The sequence below is a fragment of the Bombus flavifrons genome, chromosome 8 (assembly GCF_040668555.2).
Source record: "Bombus flavifrons isolate JBK064 chromosome 8, iyBomFlav1_principal, whole genome shotgun sequence".
NCBI lineage: Eukaryota > Metazoa > Arthropoda > Insecta > Hymenoptera > Apidae > Bombus > Bombus flavifrons.
In genome coordinates this window covers 6,991,959-7,014,851 of record NC_138449.1, presented here as the reverse complement: position 1 = coordinate 7,014,851, position 22,893 = coordinate 6,991,959, and the positions used below count along the sequence as shown (strand labels likewise).

At 32.1% G+C, this 22,893-nt stretch overlaps 1 protein-coding gene across 9 annotated transcripts in view; it reads right to left on the bottom strand.

Annotated features, from left to right (window-relative positions):
- LOC138182565 (trace amine-associated receptor 9) overlaps positions 1–22,893 on the bottom strand; it is a 101,486-nt gene that overhangs the window by 41,914 nt on the left and 36,679 nt on the right. For 8 of the 9 annotated variants that reach the window (XM_069118556.1, XM_069118558.1, XM_069118560.1 and 5 more), the window contains 3 exons: positions 19,431–19,547; positions 9,794–9,948; positions 9,331–9,478 (listed from right to left, as the gene is read on the bottom strand). In XM_069118556.1, coding sequence (XP_068974657.1) covers positions 9,331–9,478; positions 9,794–9,948; positions 19,431–19,547 — 420 coding nt within the window. The remainder of the gene's footprint in view (positions 1–9,330; positions 9,479–9,793; positions 9,949–19,430; positions 19,548–22,893) is intronic. The other variant, XM_069118564.1, reaches the window with a different exon arrangement.

Genomic DNA, 22,893 nt, shown 5'->3' with positions numbered 1-22,893 from the left:
CAACGGCGTTTGGAACTTTCTCGATGCTTCCAACGAGTCTGCCTAGCAACGGCGTTTGGAACCTTCTCGATGCTTCCAAACGAGTATAGAAAAATCTCCACGAGGCTGGCATTCTTGCGATTGCCTTGGAGAGTGACACATCGAGCATTTTCAACAATCGTATTTCTGTGCCTAAGATCAGTTTACGCTTAGTAAAGAGTTATCCCGTTGACCGTGGATTCGTTTGAACCCAAGAACATTGTTAATAGCGTTCATTAATCTCATTATTCGTTAAACTTATTTTTCATAAAACATATTATTCGTTAATCTTATTATTCGTTAAACTTATTATTCGTTAATCTTATTATTCGTTAAACTTATTATTCGTTAATCTTATTATTCGTTGAACTCAATATTCATTATACTTTGTAAAAGTCTTGTATATACGCGTAAATATAATCGCTGCTTTGTAAAACGGAGGCTAAATTAAACGAAGAGTCGTTACGCGCCCTAAATTCTAATGATAACCCGACATATATATTACCAAAAACGTTACGTATGAATTGAATGTCTATTACAATTTCGTAAATGTTTCATTACACGCATAATGACGTTTATTTAGAAATAAACAGTAAATATTTCATGCGTGTTACGAAACCAAAATGTTCCTACCCAAATGATATAAAAATGTTATAAAAGTTTAAATAAGGTAAAATATACAAATGTCCATGAGAAGAAAAGATTGTAGAGGTATTTGAAAATTTCTAGCGCACTTTTCTACGCGTTCCTATGAGGAACACTTTAAAAGAAATGCTCAATCTGCAAAGTGAAAGTGACAAATTGCGATATACTTCAGAAAATACGCACACTATTTCGCATGTACAACTTCATCCTGCGCGGGACTTGCTCGTGAATAAAAACGATTTTCCGTTTCTTCGCTTTCGTCTCCGAGGGAATCAAACTACGATTCAAACATTCAACATGGATTGTTTTACAACTTTCACACGTTTGAACTTAAAAGCTCGAAATATAATTAATAATACTTTTTAAATTGAACGAATTAACAGTTTGAAAAATCCGTAGTTTGTATTTCCTCGATATCTCGCCCCTCCCCGCCGATGATAATCCATAACAACGGAGAGTTAAAACCGCTATATCGAAAACCATTTCTAAAGTGATGCGTTTCTTAAATTTCTATCATCTCGAGATAGCAGTAGATGAAAACCGAAGAATGGCAGCCCTACGCTAATGAGCAGAAACGATGCGGTGGGTTACAAAAGGAAGAAAAAAACGAGAAGAAGACGATCTATCCTGCAGAACGCCCACGAATTGAATGTACGGACTCGATTCCATTTGATTCCTCATCGGGCTCGTTCCAGCTCGTTATCTCACAATAAGCGGGAGAAAGATGAGGTGAAAAGCGGAAATAATAAGAGGAAGAAATTGAACGGAACGTTCCGTGTTCTTCGCTTGTTCTGTAACCGTAGAATATTTGAATGAATTTTGAACTACAAAGTAGAGTATTTCATTTATAAGTTTCATATTTAACATTTTTCGTACGGTTCGTTTTGTTATTAATTGCTACATTATTATCTACTTATAGTTTATTATTTATATTCATTCCGTATTTCAAGTATCGAACAATCGTTATTAGAATATTTGTAGTGACAATAATTTGATAAATATACAGTTTTCTTGCTATATTAATCGTTATAAATGGTTCGATAAATACTGTAAATGATTTTATAGATCAGATTTCGCTCGGTCATCTCAGATTGAGATTTCAACTGAAATTATCCATCTGATAATTCTTTACGCTTCTAATTTTCTATGTTACTGTTTGACTAACCATAGACAGTATCGAGATTAGAGAAAAGGATATGGTAGAATTGGTAAGAATATGTTAAGTAAAAGGTAGTCACTGATTAACCAGTCGCTTTTCATAAATAAAAAAGCGTGGTAATTTACAAAACATATACAATAACACTAGACAACAACGACTATGTGGGGATTTTTCTAATGCTTGCTACGAAGGTTTTTGAAAAGATGGAACAATTCTCATTGCAAGTTTTACTGTATCCTCCACATTTCTACGATATTGCTTTTTCCGATTACAGGAGCTCTCGGATAAGACCATGAACACGAAGAAGCAGTTTTTACCTTTATCTCGCTGCATTATCTGGCAATTGTCCGCACGAAAAGGTAAGTGACTTTCACGCTGAGCCTACAGTCGTTTGATGCGCCGAAAAAAAGTTTTTATTATTTCAAGTGTCTCTTTGTCCCATTGTTCCTTATGGAAACGTGCACCTGACAGACGATTATTAGACGCGTCATTAACCTAAGCTAACCTAATTCTAGACTCGAACCCAAATCCAAATTCAAAGCGGAATCAATGACACGCGAAAATCTTCGTTTCTGCAAACAAAACAGCCCTAGAATCGGTTCTAGTATCGATTTTAGGATAATTGAAATCGCATATTTCCATGAAAGTAACGTGTTGTGTATTTTCTATTATCTACCTTCGTTGTGCAATTATTTCGCGATAACGCTATATTTAAGCTTGAAACTCGAAAATCATATTTTGCAAAGAATTAAATTCAAAAAATGCATCTCCTCAGAATTTGACGAGAAAATTTGGTCTGCGCCAATATTTCTCGGTACTTCAGTACTTATCTCAGCGATTGTAATAAAGCATTTCTAACTGTTGTGTTATAACGTCGTGAAAATTTGCACGTCTTAAAACTTCTGGAAACTATCCAGATCGCCAGTGGCGATTCATCGAGAGCAAAAAAAGGGCGAAACTCAAGAACGAAAAGAGAACTCAGATTGTGTAGGTGATAAGAAAGAAGTTGCAACTGATCGTGAGAGATAGTAGTCGTTAACTGACCGCGACGAATATCTCAATCTCTCGGTTCTTAAAGATCGAAAGATTAAATCGGGTGACGGATTAGATCTCGTTTCAAACAGGCATCCAGGCATGAGATAAAAGTAAGAAGTTGAGTGCTAGATCGTTAGAAGTGAAGAAAAAAAAATATACAAAATCTATTCTTCGAACAATTATGACTGATTTAGATATACATATATATATGTTGCGATTTAAATATGTACAATGATTAAAACTTTTATTTCATTTGATACAAAAATTCTTAATGAAGTGTATGATTTTTCCTAAATAGCTGCTTGCAGAGATTTCAACGCTCAAGTATTTTTTACAGATGGAAGTATACATATATTTTCATCGTGGATTTCGATTCGTTCGATGATATGTATAAAATGTATATCTGAGCAGATAATAATGAAAATGTATACAATGTTTTTATAAATATTGGTTATTTCATTTAATGGAAAACTTAATAGAGTGTATGACTTTCTTTTATATGTTGCGCGCAGAGATTTGAATATCAATGTATTTTTTACAGATGCAACGATAATGCAAACATACAAATATTTTCATTATATATTCCAGTTTGTTCAACAAGGTATATGAAATAATAATACGTTTGAATAATAATTTATCCGGTGTTTTTATAAGCGTTAGCGATAAATGAAAATATCCAATTCTGTAACATTAAAAGTATTGAAAATTCACATTCAGTAATTTATTAAAAAAGCAAATACAAAGTGTGATATATGCTTTTATGTTTTAATCGGTTTATTTTGAAATATACGAATATTTTTTAACAAAATAGAGTGGATCTGTACTTCACTGGCTTATATATTGTAAGAAATTGCATTTAACTCATAAGTATATTCTCTTTAGATACTCTTCTATAAAAGCTGGTGACCAATTTACTTAGACATTTCGTTCCGAAGTTCTAAGATGCTCAAATGCTGTGTTGTTTTTCAGTCTTCTTACTGGGTAGGAAAAGTAAGTCGCGAATCCTCTAAAAAGGATGTTGCTATTCTTTAAGCCAATAGCACAGCTATTTGCTATCACTAAATTCTATCGTATATCTTCTAAAAATCCTAGCCTGCAGCGTTAGGTGTCTACAAAATTTCAATTCAGTAACCATTCTTGGGCATGCAGATTGCGCATTCTCGCAAGCATACTCGGCCACACACGACATAAGCTTCTGCTACGTATAAATTCTAGGAAATATCGTCGGGTTAAGTGCTTTCGATGACCTTTGAAAGTACGTTGTCGCTAACGTATACACGTTACTTTAATCCTCTGTCACTTGAACAATTCCTTAGAATTCATTAAAACAGTTAAACAATATAGCGATAAAACGATAAATATAAATTATCACAAACAACGTGAAACATAAAAACTGATTTGTCGAATCTTGTTGAGCCAGTTCGAAGTTATTCACAAGACACAAATAGAAAAGCAGAGACAAGCGATGGCGTGGCAAACATTTTTCAAAACTTATGATCTTAAATAATTTCGTGTTTGAGAATCAGACATATTATTTATATAATGAAACTGAGAAACTGCTAAGAAGTGGAATTTGATCGGTTTGACTTCTCAGAAGTTCGTATAATGTATTAAAAAATTGTAATATATCAATCGGCGATTATCTACAGTCTACTGCGTTAATGACGTGCAAGATTGAATAAATACAAACAGATAAAGAATGATAAAGAGTTCGAATGTGTATATATGTAAAACTGACGAATTATACGATAATCGACAGTATATGCATGTCACGGCTTAATAGTTTCTATTGAAACGACAACGAACGTTCTCTTTTATCCCTCTTAGGTAACCACGCGCACAGCAAGCTTGCTCCCTTTTCCATGCAGAATCTTACACATCGGCACGACCGTGGTCTCGAGAACGCCTTTAGAAGACATTCCCGCATCCATTGACCTACATTGAAGCTATGGGCCATAAAAGGGAGGAAGACAGAACGATGGAAGAAGAGTACGAGGTAGACTTTCTTATAAATAAGCTGTTCGGAACGTATTCCATTAACCAACCGTACGGGTAATCGTTAAAGTTTCCTTTGAAAAAAAATTTTAACGACAGTTCGTGTAAAGCTATACTGTTTCTTCTATTTGAAGAATATGCACAATTTTAATGCACCGGCTGCTACACGTTGGTCATCGGTGATCTACACTTTAATGAAATTTTTTGAAACGATTAAAACAAGATAAATTTCATATCTTTTAAAAACTGTTCAACAACGCGGATACGATAGTTTGCAAAAATTACATGATTAAATAAAAATTTATGACGTAGTATATTACATTCTATTGCGGTTCTCTGAGCAAAATATATAAAATTAGAGTGAAAGTCAACGTTTGATAAAGATTTTGTTCGTGGGACTAATTAATGGTAAATTGTAATGTTGAAGCGTGATTCACACTGAGGCGAATTATTCACTGTTATGTAACTAACTCGAAAGAGTTTATGCCTTTGGAATCCTCTTTTTGGTGAAGCATGAAACAATCCGATCATTATCCTTTAATTAAAGTCGAAATTTGTTATATTTAACCACGTACATTTCAAATAACCTAAGCTAAAAATTATGCTGGACAACGATCGAAAAAATATTCATTTACAAGCTCGTGTCGCTGTCAATGAAATATCGAAGGCAGATATGACACGATATCAATCAATCAATATCCTTGACAAACAAAGGTGGAAGCTCAGACATTCCGATTATCAGTCGTCAAAAACATTCTAATGTTCAAATGAAAATTGAAGAGCTTCGTAGGAACAGAGGCAGTCGAAAACAAAATGACGATTGAAGGAAATTGCTTCGAAAGTTTTAGTCCTAATTTTGTTAATATTAACTACGTTTGAATTGATAATTATAATAGTTGTTAAAAAGCTCTTCTTCTTTTTGTATTTATAAAGTAAAGAAAACAAATATATTCATAAAATAATTCAACTATGTGACTAGAAAATAGAAAATGTATAGACTTTCTTTTAGCGTCTTTAACGCTCAAACGATATTCAAAGACACACTCCTCAACTAGCACATTTAATGTACGCGTCGAAGGACTTATTAAAGACAAGGTGTTTGTTTTATTTAACCAAGTCCGAGATATTCATTAACGGCTCTAAAATACAATATAACGTAGCTGAGTAACTCTTTTCCAGTATTAATTACGAATTCTGGTCGTCACCAAAGAATTAACGTAGACAAACAAAACAGAATTCTCCAGAACGGAATATCAACGGTTGAGAAGCAGTGAGTGTATATAATCAGCCACAGAAGTCTTCGTACATTCTATAACAAGGGTATTTTTATTAAAATAAAATTCCGTCAAGTTTCATGGGAAAGTTAGTGTATTCTACGCTTAGAGACCAATTAAGAACTACTTTGAAAGTAAAACAAGCCTTCTGTGATTAAAATATTAACATAATTTAGAGTTTGAAAGAGAAACTCTGTTTTCTTACATGTTCGAATATACTTCTGAAATAATACGCTTAACTATAAAACAACATAAATCAAAGTATTAAATTAGGTTAACGTACAATAAGTGATTTCGATTAAATTAATCAAAAAGCTACAGAAGGAATTACGATGGGCTGTGATAATTTTTTGAAAAAGGAAGCAACAGTTGATGATTGATCGATTTAGTTGTAAACTAATAACTTAAGGGATTAACACGCAATCGATTATTGTCAATATTTGTTGTTATCGGATTGGCTACTGTCATTATCTGCTTCCTGATCGACATTTCAAACAATTGCTGCATAAAGTTAGTTTTACAAAGTAATAATGCAGATGGACAGCAAACAGAAACAACTGCAAGCGGATAATACAATTAATAGAGAAATTATTCGCTTCGTTTAACTCTATAATATTTGAATGATACCTAAATAATGACATTCTTAAACATAATCATTTAACATAACTTTAATTATGTATGTAACAGTTAAGTAAATGAGAGCAATTAGAATACAGATCTAGAATCTATCATACAGATTTTAAATTATAAAATGATATATTATCATATAGATAAGGGTAATGTTTGAAATTACGAACAAATTCTGACTCATTGAACTGAATTCGTTTTAGTTTTCCAATAATTCCGAGCTCTAGCGGTGTCGCGCACTTAGCCTAGTTTACTTCGATGTCTCGGGGCCTTGGTGAATACGTTTCTGAAAGTGTATGCAGGAAAGAAGCTAATGACCCGTGGATTTTCGGTCGATTACAAACTCTCATCTACCGATGCCAATTATTTTTCACATTACTGGAAAAACAATACCGCATGTTCTCACATGTTACCCTTGATGACCATTTATAATATTCGCTATGTAGTTACAGAAATTTGACACATACGTATTAATTGCCTACATCCGACCATGTATCATTCTTCTCATTACATCTGTACAATAAATTTCTACGAAAATTTCGAGAACGTGAAATTTATAAAGCAACTACAAAATTCTGACTAAAAGTATAATCTATTACATTAGAATCTGGAAATATGAGGAATTTGATACGAATATTTTAATATGTCTATACATCACGAAGTTTTCATATTTTTCATTATAATATCATCAGCAAATTATAGTAAAAAAATTTCCCTTTGCGCACGCAGGAACCTTTCAATGATGTTTCAGGGTGTTTCATTTTCATCCCGCCAAATGGTGTCAGCATATTTCACGTTTAAAAATAGAATAGTTGATAAATTTTCAAGCTTCATTTTCTCGTAAACCAAGTCTAAAATGAAACAATTTTATTCCATATTTTGTTCTTATCTTTTCATAAGGGATCGTCTCATACGTTAGCTTGCACATGTTATTCGGCCGTATCCTGTACATATTTTATGTGCATTATATTTAATATCGTAACGCGTATAATTGACATTGTACGTATTGGCTAAAAACACACAAATCATGGACAAAACACTCAGACCAATCAGCCTCGTGAAAATCGACGATCCACGCGTTAGTTATCAACAGACTGTTCTAACAGAGGAAAGATTCAATTGAGAGCAATCGAATAATCGGGATTGCTCACGACTTGAGAAAACTCGATATTTATACAATAGGACTGCTGTTTATCGTACAGAAGCCTCCACGGCGTAGCGAGGCTTTAAGGTTTAAAGCACGAAGTAACGGAAGTGATTGATTCACTGACATCTAGAACCGCTAGCAGCGATCTCTACCTTGTGATAGGAATTGAACAGAAACTAAAGGGATAGATCATGTAGCCCTGACCGAAGTTTCCAACACTTATCTTCTCAAGTTTCTGTCAACTCGTTCATCCAGACGCTAGAACATGTAACTTTAACACCCAACGGATTTTACGATCTCACTATATCGCGAAAAGCATTGCACCAATGTTTGACTGCTATGGTTGTAATTGTAATGCTGTATAAAACATACACGAAACGTGTAAAAGTGCAAATGAAAGTAAAACATAAGTTTTTATGCATATATTTTATAAAAAGACACTCGAATTCCTAAAAACGCATCATTATAAGTTTACAAAATTTCTATGAAAAATTACGAACTTGTCATGTTGATCATTCTGACAGTTCAGAATATGTAGAGAATAGAATAAATTATGTAAAACGTAGAAAATGTTAACAGCCAAAATTAAGCTACGTCTTCTATGCATAGATGTGTGAATCGCTCACATAACAATAATAATATGTAATAGTATGCGCTTAAGTATGCCATAACGATTATATACGTGCTTATGGAAATACTGGTGCACGTACCAGTTTACTGGAATTTCTTCTGTATACACATAGTTAAACTAAATCCCTTGTACTAATTATCCTAATAGTTCCAGTCAAACATAAATAAATGCTAGATATTTATATGCATACAAATAAAAATGAAACATTATTGTATAAAACAATATTATGAAACTGATATTTATATATTTATACGTTAATGTAATTATATATATTACAGAATAACATTTTATAATATGTTAAAAAATTGACTACGAGTATATTGTATTTTTAGAATTTGAAACATTCCTAATGAGATCTCTATATGTTGTTGCGAAACGGTCATCAAAGAACTATTGATTTTACTGAATTTTAAAATTGTTTGCCTATGATTTATCGTACTTTTTTGTAGTTACCATTTATCAATGAAACTAATAAATATTGCAACATACAAAAAGAATATTACATCACAGACCTACGTATGCATTATACGGTAAGAATGTTCAATTAACTGCCTATTTGGATCAGCAATCGTTTGGGACAAGTGTTATTTACCGAGAGACTAGTTTTATTTTCTCTCACTCGTAAGTATTATTGAGATTAGGTTGTGCTGTAAAGCCATTTCATTAAGTATTATGTCTGATTGAGCATCAAGCAATTTGATGAATCGTTAAGCGAGCTATCGCGGTTTTGTTGTCAGCTGAGCTCTTTTTAAATTGAGCCTATTGATTGGAGGTTCGAGTAGTACCAAACTTGACTTACCCTCTCCATATGGCCTCCACTAACGACCTCCGGCGTGTTAACGCAAACCACCCTTTTCAGGCGCAGTTTGTTAACGTGGAAGGCTGAACCGTAGCAGTACATCAGCACCATCGTTGTAGGGAAATAAAAACAACAGCACGCAAGAATCCTGAAAATGAGGAAGATCGCAATAAATTTTCGTTCCTTTATATAAAGCAATTTTTCAAAGATAAGAAAGGATAACTAGAGTAAAAGGGATAGGTATAAAGACACGAGTAAACATGGATAAGGCGAATAAAACGCGAATAAATTGAAGCCAAAGGAGAGAAAAAATTATAATAGATAGATTAAATCTTACCTTAGCTTGTTTAATTTATGGTACAAGAACGATATTTACAATTTAGTACACAATACTGTACTCAATAAATCAATTGTCAAGTTAATTAATATTTTTAATGATTATTATTATGAATTTAAAAAATACCGAAGGGAAGCCCTGGCGAAGAAAGGGTCGCAGGCAAGAAGACCAGAGCCGTTAAAGTAGTAACCACCTCTTGGTAGTACGAGAGCACCAAAAATCGCCACGCTTGCTATCCAAGTAGTTGACATCACTGCCACGCAACCCTGCCGCATGTAATACTGCGTCACATACACAAAAAATAATCATTCTTTTTTTTTTTTTCTTTTTGAGCATATGTGATTATACATGCGATTATGTTTAATAGGTTGAACAATTATAAATTTATGCAGCGAAAGATTTGTTTCGCGCGTCTAGCTGAAATACGGAAAGAAAAGTTAGAGTAGTAGAAAATATATAATATGTGTAATTTATATTAACTTTTATCTGTAAATATGAAGAAGAAAATATTACATTTTTCTGAATATAATAATATAGTAACTTATGAGTAGTAATTGTTGTAACACTTCATATTAACCACCCTGTATATAAATAATACAATATGTACACAGAACTTGAAAATTCGTGAGATGCACGTGTATCAAAGTAATTCCTGATTAATGTTCAATTCTACTTTTTCGAAAACTAAATTACTTTCAAAAGACCTGTTCATAACATGGATGAAGTTTCGTAATTATCTCGTGTTTGCGTTGACACATTTCCATTGAATTTCTTTGTCCGCGAAAGAGTTAAAACTGAAACGAATCGGACGGGATATAATTTTAAATTAACGAAACAGTTGTTAAATTGACAGAGTTTTGACGAAAAAATTTTACTTTCTATATATATATTTATTTGCTTTCATACGTAGGATAATGGTTTGCTGATTATTTCCGCCTATTCAGTTTGGAATTATTCCTAAAAAGGGTGCACTTGACAAGTTTCCAAACTCGATTTAACGACGATTGGAATAGAAAAATTTTATTGTATATTTTCAATTTATTTTTACAAACGTTCTACCCTGCGTTTACAAAAATCGAATTTTCTTAAAAGAAGTACGATGTAAGTTGTTATTTCAGATAGTGTTAAATAATTTTCATGTACACTTAAAAATATGTATGTATACTTAAAACAACGAAAAAGAGTAACTCCTAATACCGTACATCAAATTATTACCGAGAAATTATTTTAAACCAACGCTATCCGTTACAGGGAGCAAGTAGTGATAATCAATATTTAGCCCACCATAGGCAATCTGAGTCCCTGACAAACTTTCAAATTTTATTTTCAACTTATCTAATAAAACTTCCAAACATTTGACGTAATGAATGATTTTATAACATAGTGGGAACATTCATAAGTACCCCACAATTTTTTTCAATTTTTATTTTCTAAGATTTATGAAACCTGGAAGAGGAAAGAAATAAAAATTGAATATAACCAAATCAATTTGTCTAATGTGTAAAAGTATATTTAGTTTTGTTAATTTTATTTACGTTGTCTTTATTTATTTTATTAATATAATGCATATATACGCGACAAATTGTTCAATATGAATTTCCTTTTCTCTCTAAATTAAACTTTTTAGGAAAGAGGTGGTATTCCATGCACTTTCAGCTTATTTTTTTACCTCTCCTTTCTACACGCTATACGTATAAAATTTTCAACCGTAGCAACTCGTGTCTTTATTAGAATAGTCACAAACTGCCCTCTAAAAGCAAGCCGATATTTTCAGCAAACGTGTAGCGGTACCGATGGTCGAGAATTAGTAACTAACATAGAAAAGCACTCGAACCGACTGCTCGAGAAATTAACCACAGTACGTAGCAATGCCCTATTAATATCCACTCCATTTAAACTAATTTTCGAAAGTAATCCAAGCGATAGATCATCATTCCCTAAGCTTACAATTCAGAGTCACAAAGTGAAATAATTAGGTATCATTCTGGTGACAAAAAATTTATTTCTTACGATAAATCTAATTGCGAATGCATTGAATCTACAAAATAATAATCCATCTATTTTTTACGTAGTTATTTTAGATTTACATTTGTTGTCAAAGAGTCGATAACCGAAAATAATTTTGAAAGAAATGTATTACTTTCAATGTATAGTGATTTATACATCATTTATTATAATATAGACGAATTCAAACCAATTTGCACAAATTACAAAATGTAGAGATCCTTTTGTACGCATCGAGTGTAAAAAGGGTTCGTATCGGGGAAATGTATTAAATTTGTAATAATAATAATGTACACGGTTTTGAAAGCAGGTGGAACACACATTTCATGGCACACCAAAATTCGTGTGATATGTACATATCATTAATCGAACAAATTCATTAATATGCTTGCGGTCAATATTTGGTTCGATCGAAATCAGTTCTGTATGTATATCATTTGTGAAAGTTTGTTGTTTCAAATTATTTAATGATTCGTTGAAAACTACACGCTAAACAATATGGAATTTTGAACAAATTCTTGTATAAGAAATACAAAGCAATTAGAGAAACTCGTAGTTCGCTACAGATTTTCGTCTTCCTTCGTTCGCAATGTTATTACTAACTTGATCTTGCAGTAAACTTACTTCTATGTATGTAGTTCTACGAATTAACTATGATTGCAGATCCAAGAACTTTGCCAATAAATGTTAACACGTACTTCCAACTACGGCGAAACTATGAAACAGTTTCTATTAGTTAAAATTAGTCGCCATCGAAATAAACTTCTATTCAAATTATCATTCAAATGAACTGTTTGTTTAATTTATCGCTGTAAAAAGTTTTTAATCGCGTATTTACTTAAGGAAGTCAGTTTTATCCAAAAATGACTCCTGATTTTTCTGCTCTCTGATGTTGTAACTACAAAGTTATGAAACAAAAAATAGAAATAAACTATTCATAATACAATAGACGAAGTTACCGGTAAGCATTTATAATAATATTACAATTTTCTTTATTTGCTATATTAATTATAGTATAGTAGTATATTGTATTAGTATCTTAATTTAGTATATTTATTTAGTATATTAATTTTAGGGATTTGTAACATCATTTCAACTTACGCGATACATAGGAAACTGAATTTTCAACTCAAACACGGCAAAATGATAGCAGAGATTCAAAATTGTCTTACTTCAGTTAAAATTAAACTACCGCAAATTAAGCAATTATTATTATATCCTACATGTATATTTCTTTTATTTGTCGTATTGTTCTTTGAAAATATTTCATAAGCAAATGTAATATCGACAAAAGAAAAGCCTTTTAATTTTAATTAACAAATCCCATGCACCTTACGTCAAATATTCAAATATAATGTATAATGTGTATTAAAAAAAAAAATCAATAGAATTAAGATCAAATCAAATCTGATCAGATGAGGTAAAAAATATGTTAAAAGAAACTTCGAATTGTTTCTAGACTTTGAAGATATCAATTCGAATATGCGTATAATAATATGCAATATACTCTACTATTCATTTTATTACGCGGATATACTTAATATTCCTAATTAATTAAAAACATAACCGGACAAAGTAACAATATTACGATATACGAAATTGCTTTTACGTTTGTAAAACCGACGTTATTTCTCCTCCCATCCAATAATGCATAAATATGTTATCGCTATTGTTTATATTAATCATGAAAATTGAAGTTTTTCACGATATTATTGAAATTTTGCAAGTGGAATCAGGAAGCAACATCGACTATTATTTTGATCAAACTAGAAAAGAGGACAGTAGAAACCGATGAACATTCAATTGGCGGAAAATTACGGACTGAATAGTCTACGAGAGTCAGCAAATTGTCAGATTACGTTCTTCGTCTGATTCATCTTTTATATTAAAACATCTTTTTGGATCAATTAAACATAAAGTTAAATTATTCCGAATTTTTTAAAGTTCGTTGAACTGTATTTTTGTGTCTTTATATAAACTTACAACTAATGTACATATCTCTAGAAATTATATGAAAAAAAAAATAACAGTATAAATATGAGAAAATTACATTTTTTCTTAATCTCATTTAATATTCTGATTATTTGTATATATTATGAGATATCATGATTAGCTGTGTAATTTGTAGCAAATTTTTTCTATCTTAATATGTGACATTTAATAGGTGGTATGGACTGGTCAAATTCAAAGTTCGGAGAAATATTTCATATACGCCAACCTAATAGTGTAGGTTGTGTGTGCACAAGTTGTAATATGCTCTAGGGAATGAATTCCACTCAAATATATGTACTATATAATAAGCAACATGTATCTTTTCTGTCCTTTTAACTCACCTTACTACATATTCATTACATCAGTAATTTCAATGAATAATCATAGTATGCATAGAAATGTAAATACTCGTACATTTCTTTATACGTACACTGCCTTTAGATACAAATATTCGATACTTTCTCATGCCTAAATAACTTACCGTTAATAACTTCCCTCCCATATAAGAAACATTTGCAATAAAATGTATCAATTTATCTTTATTTAACGCATCGATATAACCATATTCAAATAAACAAATAGGAAAAATCTTCAATTAAATATAACCATGACGATTCCCTAGAAAATACATCGCAAACTCGTTGGATTAATTGGAAATCCCTTGTAATAGTCATTTATAAATATCCCTATATAATAATCATAAAATAAAGATGTGTAGCCATACTGAAGCAAACAGATATTAATAATAACCATAACGGTTTCCCAAAGCGAAAATATTTCACGCAGCTCTTGAGTTAAGTTGGGTCTTAGAGGACCAGATCTATTTTATGTACACAATAACTCAGATAACGGAATATGATATCGGATAGTGAGCATAATATAATTTTCGACATAGGAGAATGAAAAATATTTCCGAGTTTTATGATCTGGCGTAAAATTCGAGAAGACGAGAAATTTTTGCGCGAGCAAGTCGCGTTGTTTTAAAGGCGAACTCGATTGTCTTAAAGGATCCCTCGGATACGACGCTTTTCATTGCGAACGAGTTCGACAGTCGAGTAAAAGTGGGAAAGCCGGCGATTTGGCTGCTCGACAAAAAGCTGAGAGATAACGCTTGCGGGGAGGAGTCATTCAACGGGTTACCTCGCATAAAAAAAGGGAACGAAACTGTCGTGAAATCGATTCGCTGTACATTTGTTCGTATATGGATACTGTGTCGGCTTAGCTTTTTTTCTCTCGCCTAAAAAACGAAGAAACCGGTGATGTGCATTTCATACGTCTATATCTATGTATTTGGCTATGTAATAAATTCGTTCTTTAGAAAAATGTCAAAGATCTTTATTCTTATATAACATGTATATTTAATTATTGGTGTGTACTGGTACGTGACACTGAGCAAAAGTCTCCATTTACAATAGATATCTCGGAATGACAATTAGTCATATTTTTAGAATGTAATATCCACACGCTGAATGTAGAAACGATTCTTTAGATGTTCGCTTCATGATATATTACTCTTTTGTAGCTTTCCCTGAAATTCATATTTTCTTCGAGCTATTTCATTATTCAAATATCAAACGAAATAATCTTCCATTTTCAATAATCATATTATCAACCACGTCAATGATACAGATTTTCTCACAGCGTCCCACGCGCGCAGGCAACATGTTATTTGAGAATAATTGAAATGAAAGCAATTCCGAGAGCAAATACTGTTGTGTACAAATTCGGTTTTATTGTTTATGGCTTTCAAATGTATGCAAAATATGATATTTAAAATTCAAACAAATATTAAGATCCAAATTATTTGCTACTTTATTTGAGAGAGGTAACTATGCTAAAATATTATTTGGTCTTAAGACAAAATGTAAATACACTTCTCGTGTTATCTAGAGAATAAAAGTAATATGATATTTGAAATACATTATTCATTACTTCAAATAGTTATTTTTTATTTTTGTTTCAAATAAAATTTGGTCAATCTGACGAATACATGCGTATGTATCTTTAAAATTTAAGACAGTAAGATAATATAAATAAGTACATTTTATTATATTTGTACGTATCTAAATAAAAGATTGTATATGTGTGTCTAGCGAGGAAGGACATTAGAATGAATACAGAATCCAATACAAAGCGTAGTAATCCTATTTTGAGAAATAAATAAAAGCGAAGAAAATAGAAAAGAGAATACAAGCGACACTCTGAAACTGAGATTCTCAAGGGATCAACTATAGTGTACACCACGGTGTATGAGATTCTTCGACTGAACGCACCTCTTGTACATATCCGTGTATTCTCAACAAATCCACTTATTCGTGCCAAACTTTGCGTGTAAAACTTCACAGCACGTTTCAATTGTTTGATACAATACAATTTTCAAATTATCTTCAGTCAAGGATCTTTATTCACGTTTCGTGATATTTGTTGAATATAATTTTTATATATTCAATTGAAACTCTCAACTTCGTAAAAACAATTTAAAGAAACTTGGCAGTGCATGAACCGATTTTAAAGTACTACCTTTATTCAAGTTCTATATTTAATATTCTGTTGAATATTTAATAATATTGAATCGAACTATTTATATATAAATATGCACAATACCAGGTATAAACTAATACATCATTTCCAAGTTAATCATTTTCGAATGTTGGTAATTTAATTAGAAAGAAAGAAGAACGAGTAACACCAAGCAATTCTTTACGCTTCCATGTGTGATCAAAGTTTGTAGACAATATGCAAGACATGTTATTAAAATACAAAGTAACTGATAATTATTTAAACTTCGGTAACTTCGAGGATTGAGTCTTAAAGCTTTGAAAGTTGTCCGGCCCAAAAGCTTGGTACTTAACATAAAATTAAACTTTAAAGTTTTAAACACTTAAGCTTTATACACCACCACTTTTGGTATCTTATCACAGTACTTGATATCATATTACACGTTCTTATATTTCATCGTTGCATTACTCTAACTACAGTGTCTAACATAAAATGCATATGGTTTATAGTTCGCCAGATGAATAAAAGTTTTAAATGAATAATCCCCGACGATTTCAAAAAGCTATCAAGTGTAATAATTTAGAACTGTAAGTAAGTACGAAAGCAAGGAATGGCGTCTGTTATTACTTCCCTTCTCTTAACCAGTGCTTGGTAACCACTAGTAACCGCAGGAAAGTGGATAGCGCGGTCGAATATACGGCTAAACCGAAGGAAACCACTGAAAAGATTACGTGTCGTGGACGAACTTACAGCTGAACTGCAAGAGCAAGCAATTGCTATGCTAAAAGACAGGAGATCGTGGATGAATTTACAGCCAAATTCTAAGAAGCCATTGAATGTACTGATGAAATAAAACAGGAGAATTTCTGGTACAAAACGCTAGCAGCACTGTCAGAAGACTAAAAAAAAGACGTAAACAGAATCTGGTAACATAATTATTAGACTACGGATATTTATGCGAATTCGTGTTTTTATAAGGACAAATGAAGAAACATTTGTTTTACTTACTAAACGTTATAACAGGTACTAATCTTTGCATATTCTATGTATGTACTTTTGCATGTTATACACATTTTGTGGATTTTGCAGTTTTTAATTTCTTATAGGTGTATAAAAGATCACAGTGTAATAATTACGTATATAATAAACAAGTCGTATGATAAAACATCTTTTCAAAGTGAATATTCACAATTTGCTCGATATCCACGCAGGCAAATGGCGTGGAACTTACGAGATTATGGAAAATAAAATACTTCACTACCGTAAAGTAGGTCGCTAAATTCACAAACACCGAAGAAGTTCAGCATTATGATTTTGTTGTTAAAAATCAACGGCGCGTCTATACAAGGAAACGCTAGTATGCGGGAAGCGTTATTTGAAATTATAAATCGTCTCGTACATCTCGTCGCTGGTGAACAACTATCAGCTTTACTTCAAGTGATAGAGGATTAAGTGGCTTCAGAGACCCTATCTGTGCACGAGACACTGACTCTGACTACGAGGTAAATGGATGGCAATAATAAACTTTAGTTAAAGGACTGTGATGAACAGTACAATACTAATCCTAAAATCTTCCAAGTGAAACCATTGTATATTGTTTCTAATAGAAAAATATAACATTACAGTCCTTGAACTGTGAAATTAACATTATTGCATTTTTTGCATTACTATTAGATAATTATTTCAAAGATATGTAATGAAATTGTTATTATTATGCAGCATCTGTTGTTTCACTTTTGTACTAAAACTTCTCATTAAAAGTTAGGAAGAAGATATCCTGACTATCACACAAGGTATGTTGGGTGCTTACGTAGAAAAGTCAATAGATGATGAATCGGAATAACTATAATCGTGGAAAATTTATTCTATCAATTCTGAATCTGTCACTATCGCCCGGCTATACTTCAAGCTGTTCCAAAGTCATGATAGATATGATAGAATGGTTGTTATCCTTTCCCTGAAAGTGAGGTTTCTCGGTGATCTCAAGGCATTTTTTTAATATCTATCGATAACTTCTAAAAATACATTGCCAGCGACTTTTCTACGTTAATCTAGGTGAATATGGATGGAAAAAGAAGAAACTCAGCTAAAACGATTTCTGACAAAATATACAAAATTTTAATGAATTCTAGAAGATCTTGGTATGATATTTCGTGTATGTCAATTTCCTTCTTTCTACAACTCTCAGTAGCAGATTTTGTAGGATATCAAAATAAATTGACAGCATCGATATATCAATTTTAGCGTGGTCCCATGCTTGAAAATTTTGGAATATTGGATTGACACGTTTATTTATTTGTACATATTCATCTCTCGATTATAGAAATGTTTACTATTAAATTATGAAAAACAATTTCAACTGTTTTCAGTACTACATATTTCCATTTTGAAGTGTTTTATCTACACAAATTATTTATAATTGAAAAATATACCCGTATATTTAACTTCCATTGTTATTTATAAATTAATTAATACAACTGTGTGAACATATAATATATACAGGGTGGTTGGTAACTGGTGGTACAAGCGGAAAGGGAGTGATTCTATGCGAAAAAAGAAGTCGAAAATATAGAATAAAAATTTTTATTTTTTTTTTTATTTTTCCATCGGGGCAACGATCTACAGTGAGATCCGTTATAACGAGAAGTGATAAATTGCACGCGTACCAAGCGAAAATTCAAAGTCGATTTTCTCGAAAACAAAGCCTCAAACGAAAAATTTTTATTCTATATTTTCGACTTCTTTTTTCGCGTAGAATCACCCCTTTTCCGCTTGTACCGCCAGTTACCAACCACTCTGTATATACAGGATGGTCTTTAGAATTATAGATGAAGAAAAATGTGTTTCATAACTTTCTCGACCTCATCTTTTATAGTGGTTTCAATCCATCAAAAAATAAATCGTAAAAAATAAGTTCTCTTGAATAAGGAGAAACATATATGAATGATCATTAAAATGTACCAGAAAAAGCGCTAATTGTATAGATACTAAATGACATAAGAAGAAGTAAAATGTAGATAAACAGACAACTTTTTTTAAGATTTACGATGACAGCAACAAAGACACTTATTAGATTTCATATTTTCAGAATTCTTCAAGTACATTTTTCTATTATCCGATCTTATTTTGCACACTATTAATTGATTAAATTATTATTGATTAAAACCATTATCTAAAGGTCAAGAAATATGAAAGTTGGAAAATAAGAAAACATTCAGATATGTACTTTTCAAGATAATAGCGTAAAAGGTGATTTAAAAAATTTTACCTTTTTAGATGTGTGTTTATGATAATGATGCGGGTGTAGCATACAAACGTAACGATCAATTGCCATACAGACGAGGATAACAGCGCTCTGCTGAGTTAAAGCTCCTCTAAGAAGTGCCTGAAACAATAAAATGTTCACAATTGTAAACAAATCTCTCCAAATTTTAATTGTTATTCATTTAAATTACAAAGGCAAGATGTTACGTATTAGTAAATACGAAAACAAATATACTCCCTCGTTCTTTTCTTTTCTGTTTGGAAACCGTATTCAAATCGCAAATCAATACGGAATACAATTCAAGTAGTACAACTTAACGTTGCGTTGGTCAGCCATTTACAACTCGACGATGTAATCAATTCCCTGATACAATTGTCGATTGAATTCTGCTTCGAAAGCAATCTTCTGATTCTGTTTCACGCGCGCACTTTTCTATTCACGTTTCACTTTTCTATTTTAGCAATCTAGCATGGTTCCAGCACGATTTTTCGCTTTTGGTCTACATTCTGCACTTGATCATATTTTTGCCAGTTATACCAATACTGGATTGAATATATTATAATTATTTATTACAAAAGGTCCACGATTTTCATCAATATACTGAACACTTAAAGATAATATTTGTGTTTCTTTTCATTAACGAGCTTGATTAACGTTAACAGGTCGTTTACAATTACGAAAAAGTCAGAATCACAGAAATGCGGATGAGAATATATACACACATTGAAAGCTCAAGCTAGTAGAAAAATCTGACAAAAGGAACCTTTTATCTAAACCAAGTTTGTCACGGGTCTTTACTCGTACGTGCATTTTTCAAGCTGTCTGAACAAATACAGATCGGCGAGCAGAGGCAGTACGTATCCGCGGGCAACTGTCACACTCCGTGAATACGGAGATCAACCGGACTAATAAAGATAAGCAGCACCTTGCGAAAGAACATATCTTACAACTGAACTGCGGATTTTTACCCATTTATAGAGAATCTGAAGAAACAAAATTCCACGCAATGCACATTTCTCAAAAATATGAATTTGTAGAAAAACCCCAGTCGTCTTATACCGTTTCTTGCTACACTTTCCAAATCCTCCTATGCACTAGCCGAGACATCTCACGTAACTGTATCTAAACACGCTCTTAGGAGCAATATTATAAAAATCATATTTTGCAAGTTCTTCATGTACGCGCGAAGCATCCTTTGTGTACCAACAGAGCTTAAGCGGGTTAAAGAAGATCTCCCGCTTGAAGTCAAAATGTCTAGTTTCGAATGTGATGTGCCAAAGGCGACACAACGTGATTCGATGAATCAGTGACGCTGGTGTATCCATAAAGTAGCGACCACGAAGAAAGGAGTTAGGGGACGAGAGACGTCAGAGGGTAGTATACGTTTAAGATGGTTGCCATGGTGACCGTTGGCGTACAGCCAGGAAAAAGCTCTGATAATCTGGAGGGGCTAGGATCGCCCTGGCCTCGTTTCGGGCTATCCTCGAGACACTCCCGAGAGACCTTAACCGAATATTTTCACCACAAAACGAATTTACTCAATCGTTCCTCTAAGCAATTCACAGCTCTTCAATCTCTTGGTTAGTTGCTTTACCCGAACGAAAAGTCAGGCTAACTCTCATCCGATGGGGACGAAAACAGTAGGGCACGGAATTGGAAATGTATCTTTCTTACACTGATGCGTGTTATCTTCATGCGTGACGTTACTGTTATTGTTGACAAGTATGCTACGTGTTTATATCGTCCCTCCAAGTAATTTATAACTCTTCGATCTTTTTATTAGTTAATATGAAAAAATCAGGTTGGTGTTTATACGACAAGAATAAAGTCTAGTAGGGTACACGATTTGAAATGTTTCTTCCTTGCACTCTACAACTTTATATTTAACATTATTGTTACTGCTAACGAAGATAATACATGTCTACGTCGTTTCATTAATTTAAAGGAAGACTAGCATAAGTTAAGCAGCAATGAATTTTGTGAATTAATTTTTTAAAACAGTTTTTGCGTGTTTCTGCTGCATTCAATATTAAAAATATTTCATAAAGCGTAGAACATATGATAGGTGAAATTCAATATTCTGAGTAGTGGGTGGTATGGAATAGCATTGAACATTCCAACCAAGGCTCAAAGGAGGAGAACGACAGAACTTTCCAATCAATCTAACATAACAAAGTACTTGCATGTGGATTATAATATTTTTTAAAAATTATTATTTAATTTATTCTTGTTTTATTATATCTATTATTGACATCTAGATACTATAATATTTCATTGAAACCCATAATGGTAAGAGATATCAATGTACAATTTATTCTATCCCATAAACTGTCAAAACTTTTATATCGTGATCTAAAAACGTCTGCTAGTAATTGCTATCTGAAGCTTTCCATTCGTATTCGTATTCATTCGATATTGTACAAAGTCTTTTTAGATTGGTAGCGTCGCAAACCATACCTTTTGTATCACGTGAACTGAATAATTCACACGATGATTTTATGTCAGCAATAAATGTTGTCGCTTGCGTTATTGGTTCTAGGCGAGGCAATAAAGTATTTCCCTCTCAATTGTGGCATTTTCGAGATATGTATTGTACGAATGTGTCACGATATAGAATTTTCTCTTAATTTATAATACATGAAATTGAATGTAATTTAATACTTTTATGATTATGATATCTATAGTTTTCTACATTCCAATAAATTAATAAGTTATTATTTTTACAATGTTGTCAATTTCATTGTTCATCGAATTATAGGTGCTGCTAGTGCTAATTGTTCGATAGAAATGAGAATAATAGAAACGTAAAATAGTTTAGATAAAGGAATGTTCGCACTTTTACATAAAACATTTAAGACAAAATGATATAAAATTAATATCTGTATATAAATTTACATACAAAAATTTACTGTAATTAATATGATTCGTCACAAAACGTAATCAATAGTTTTAGAAATATGATAACATCATAATGAAATACAGTATTACAGGGACACATTTAATGTATTGTCTGCATCGTCTGGTGCCAAGTAGTCTAGTTGTACTCCATTATAAACTCATATGTCATTTTATATGATTTTATAGTGAATTTATAATTTCATAATTTATATAAACTTTATAATTTTATAATTCATATTATGTTATATGCATGAATTCCTATTTGTTGCAAAACCATGGTATCTATCAAAGTTCATTCCTTTCTACAGCAAGTGAAATATTATATCTTTCTTTACACAAGAACTTCTTTTCCATTCTTGAAGTTTGAATTTTTAGAACCATCGACACGTGTCTTGTTTTTTTAAATCAAAATGTTCCTAGTAGTATCTCTGCTCTCATACACACACACACACAGGATTGACAAGGCTGAAAGGGAAGTTTCAGCAGGCTCTGCGTAATTTTTATTCAGTAATATTAAACACTTGATTCAGTAATTTTATTGAGCGCAGTGATGAATATGTATTTGATC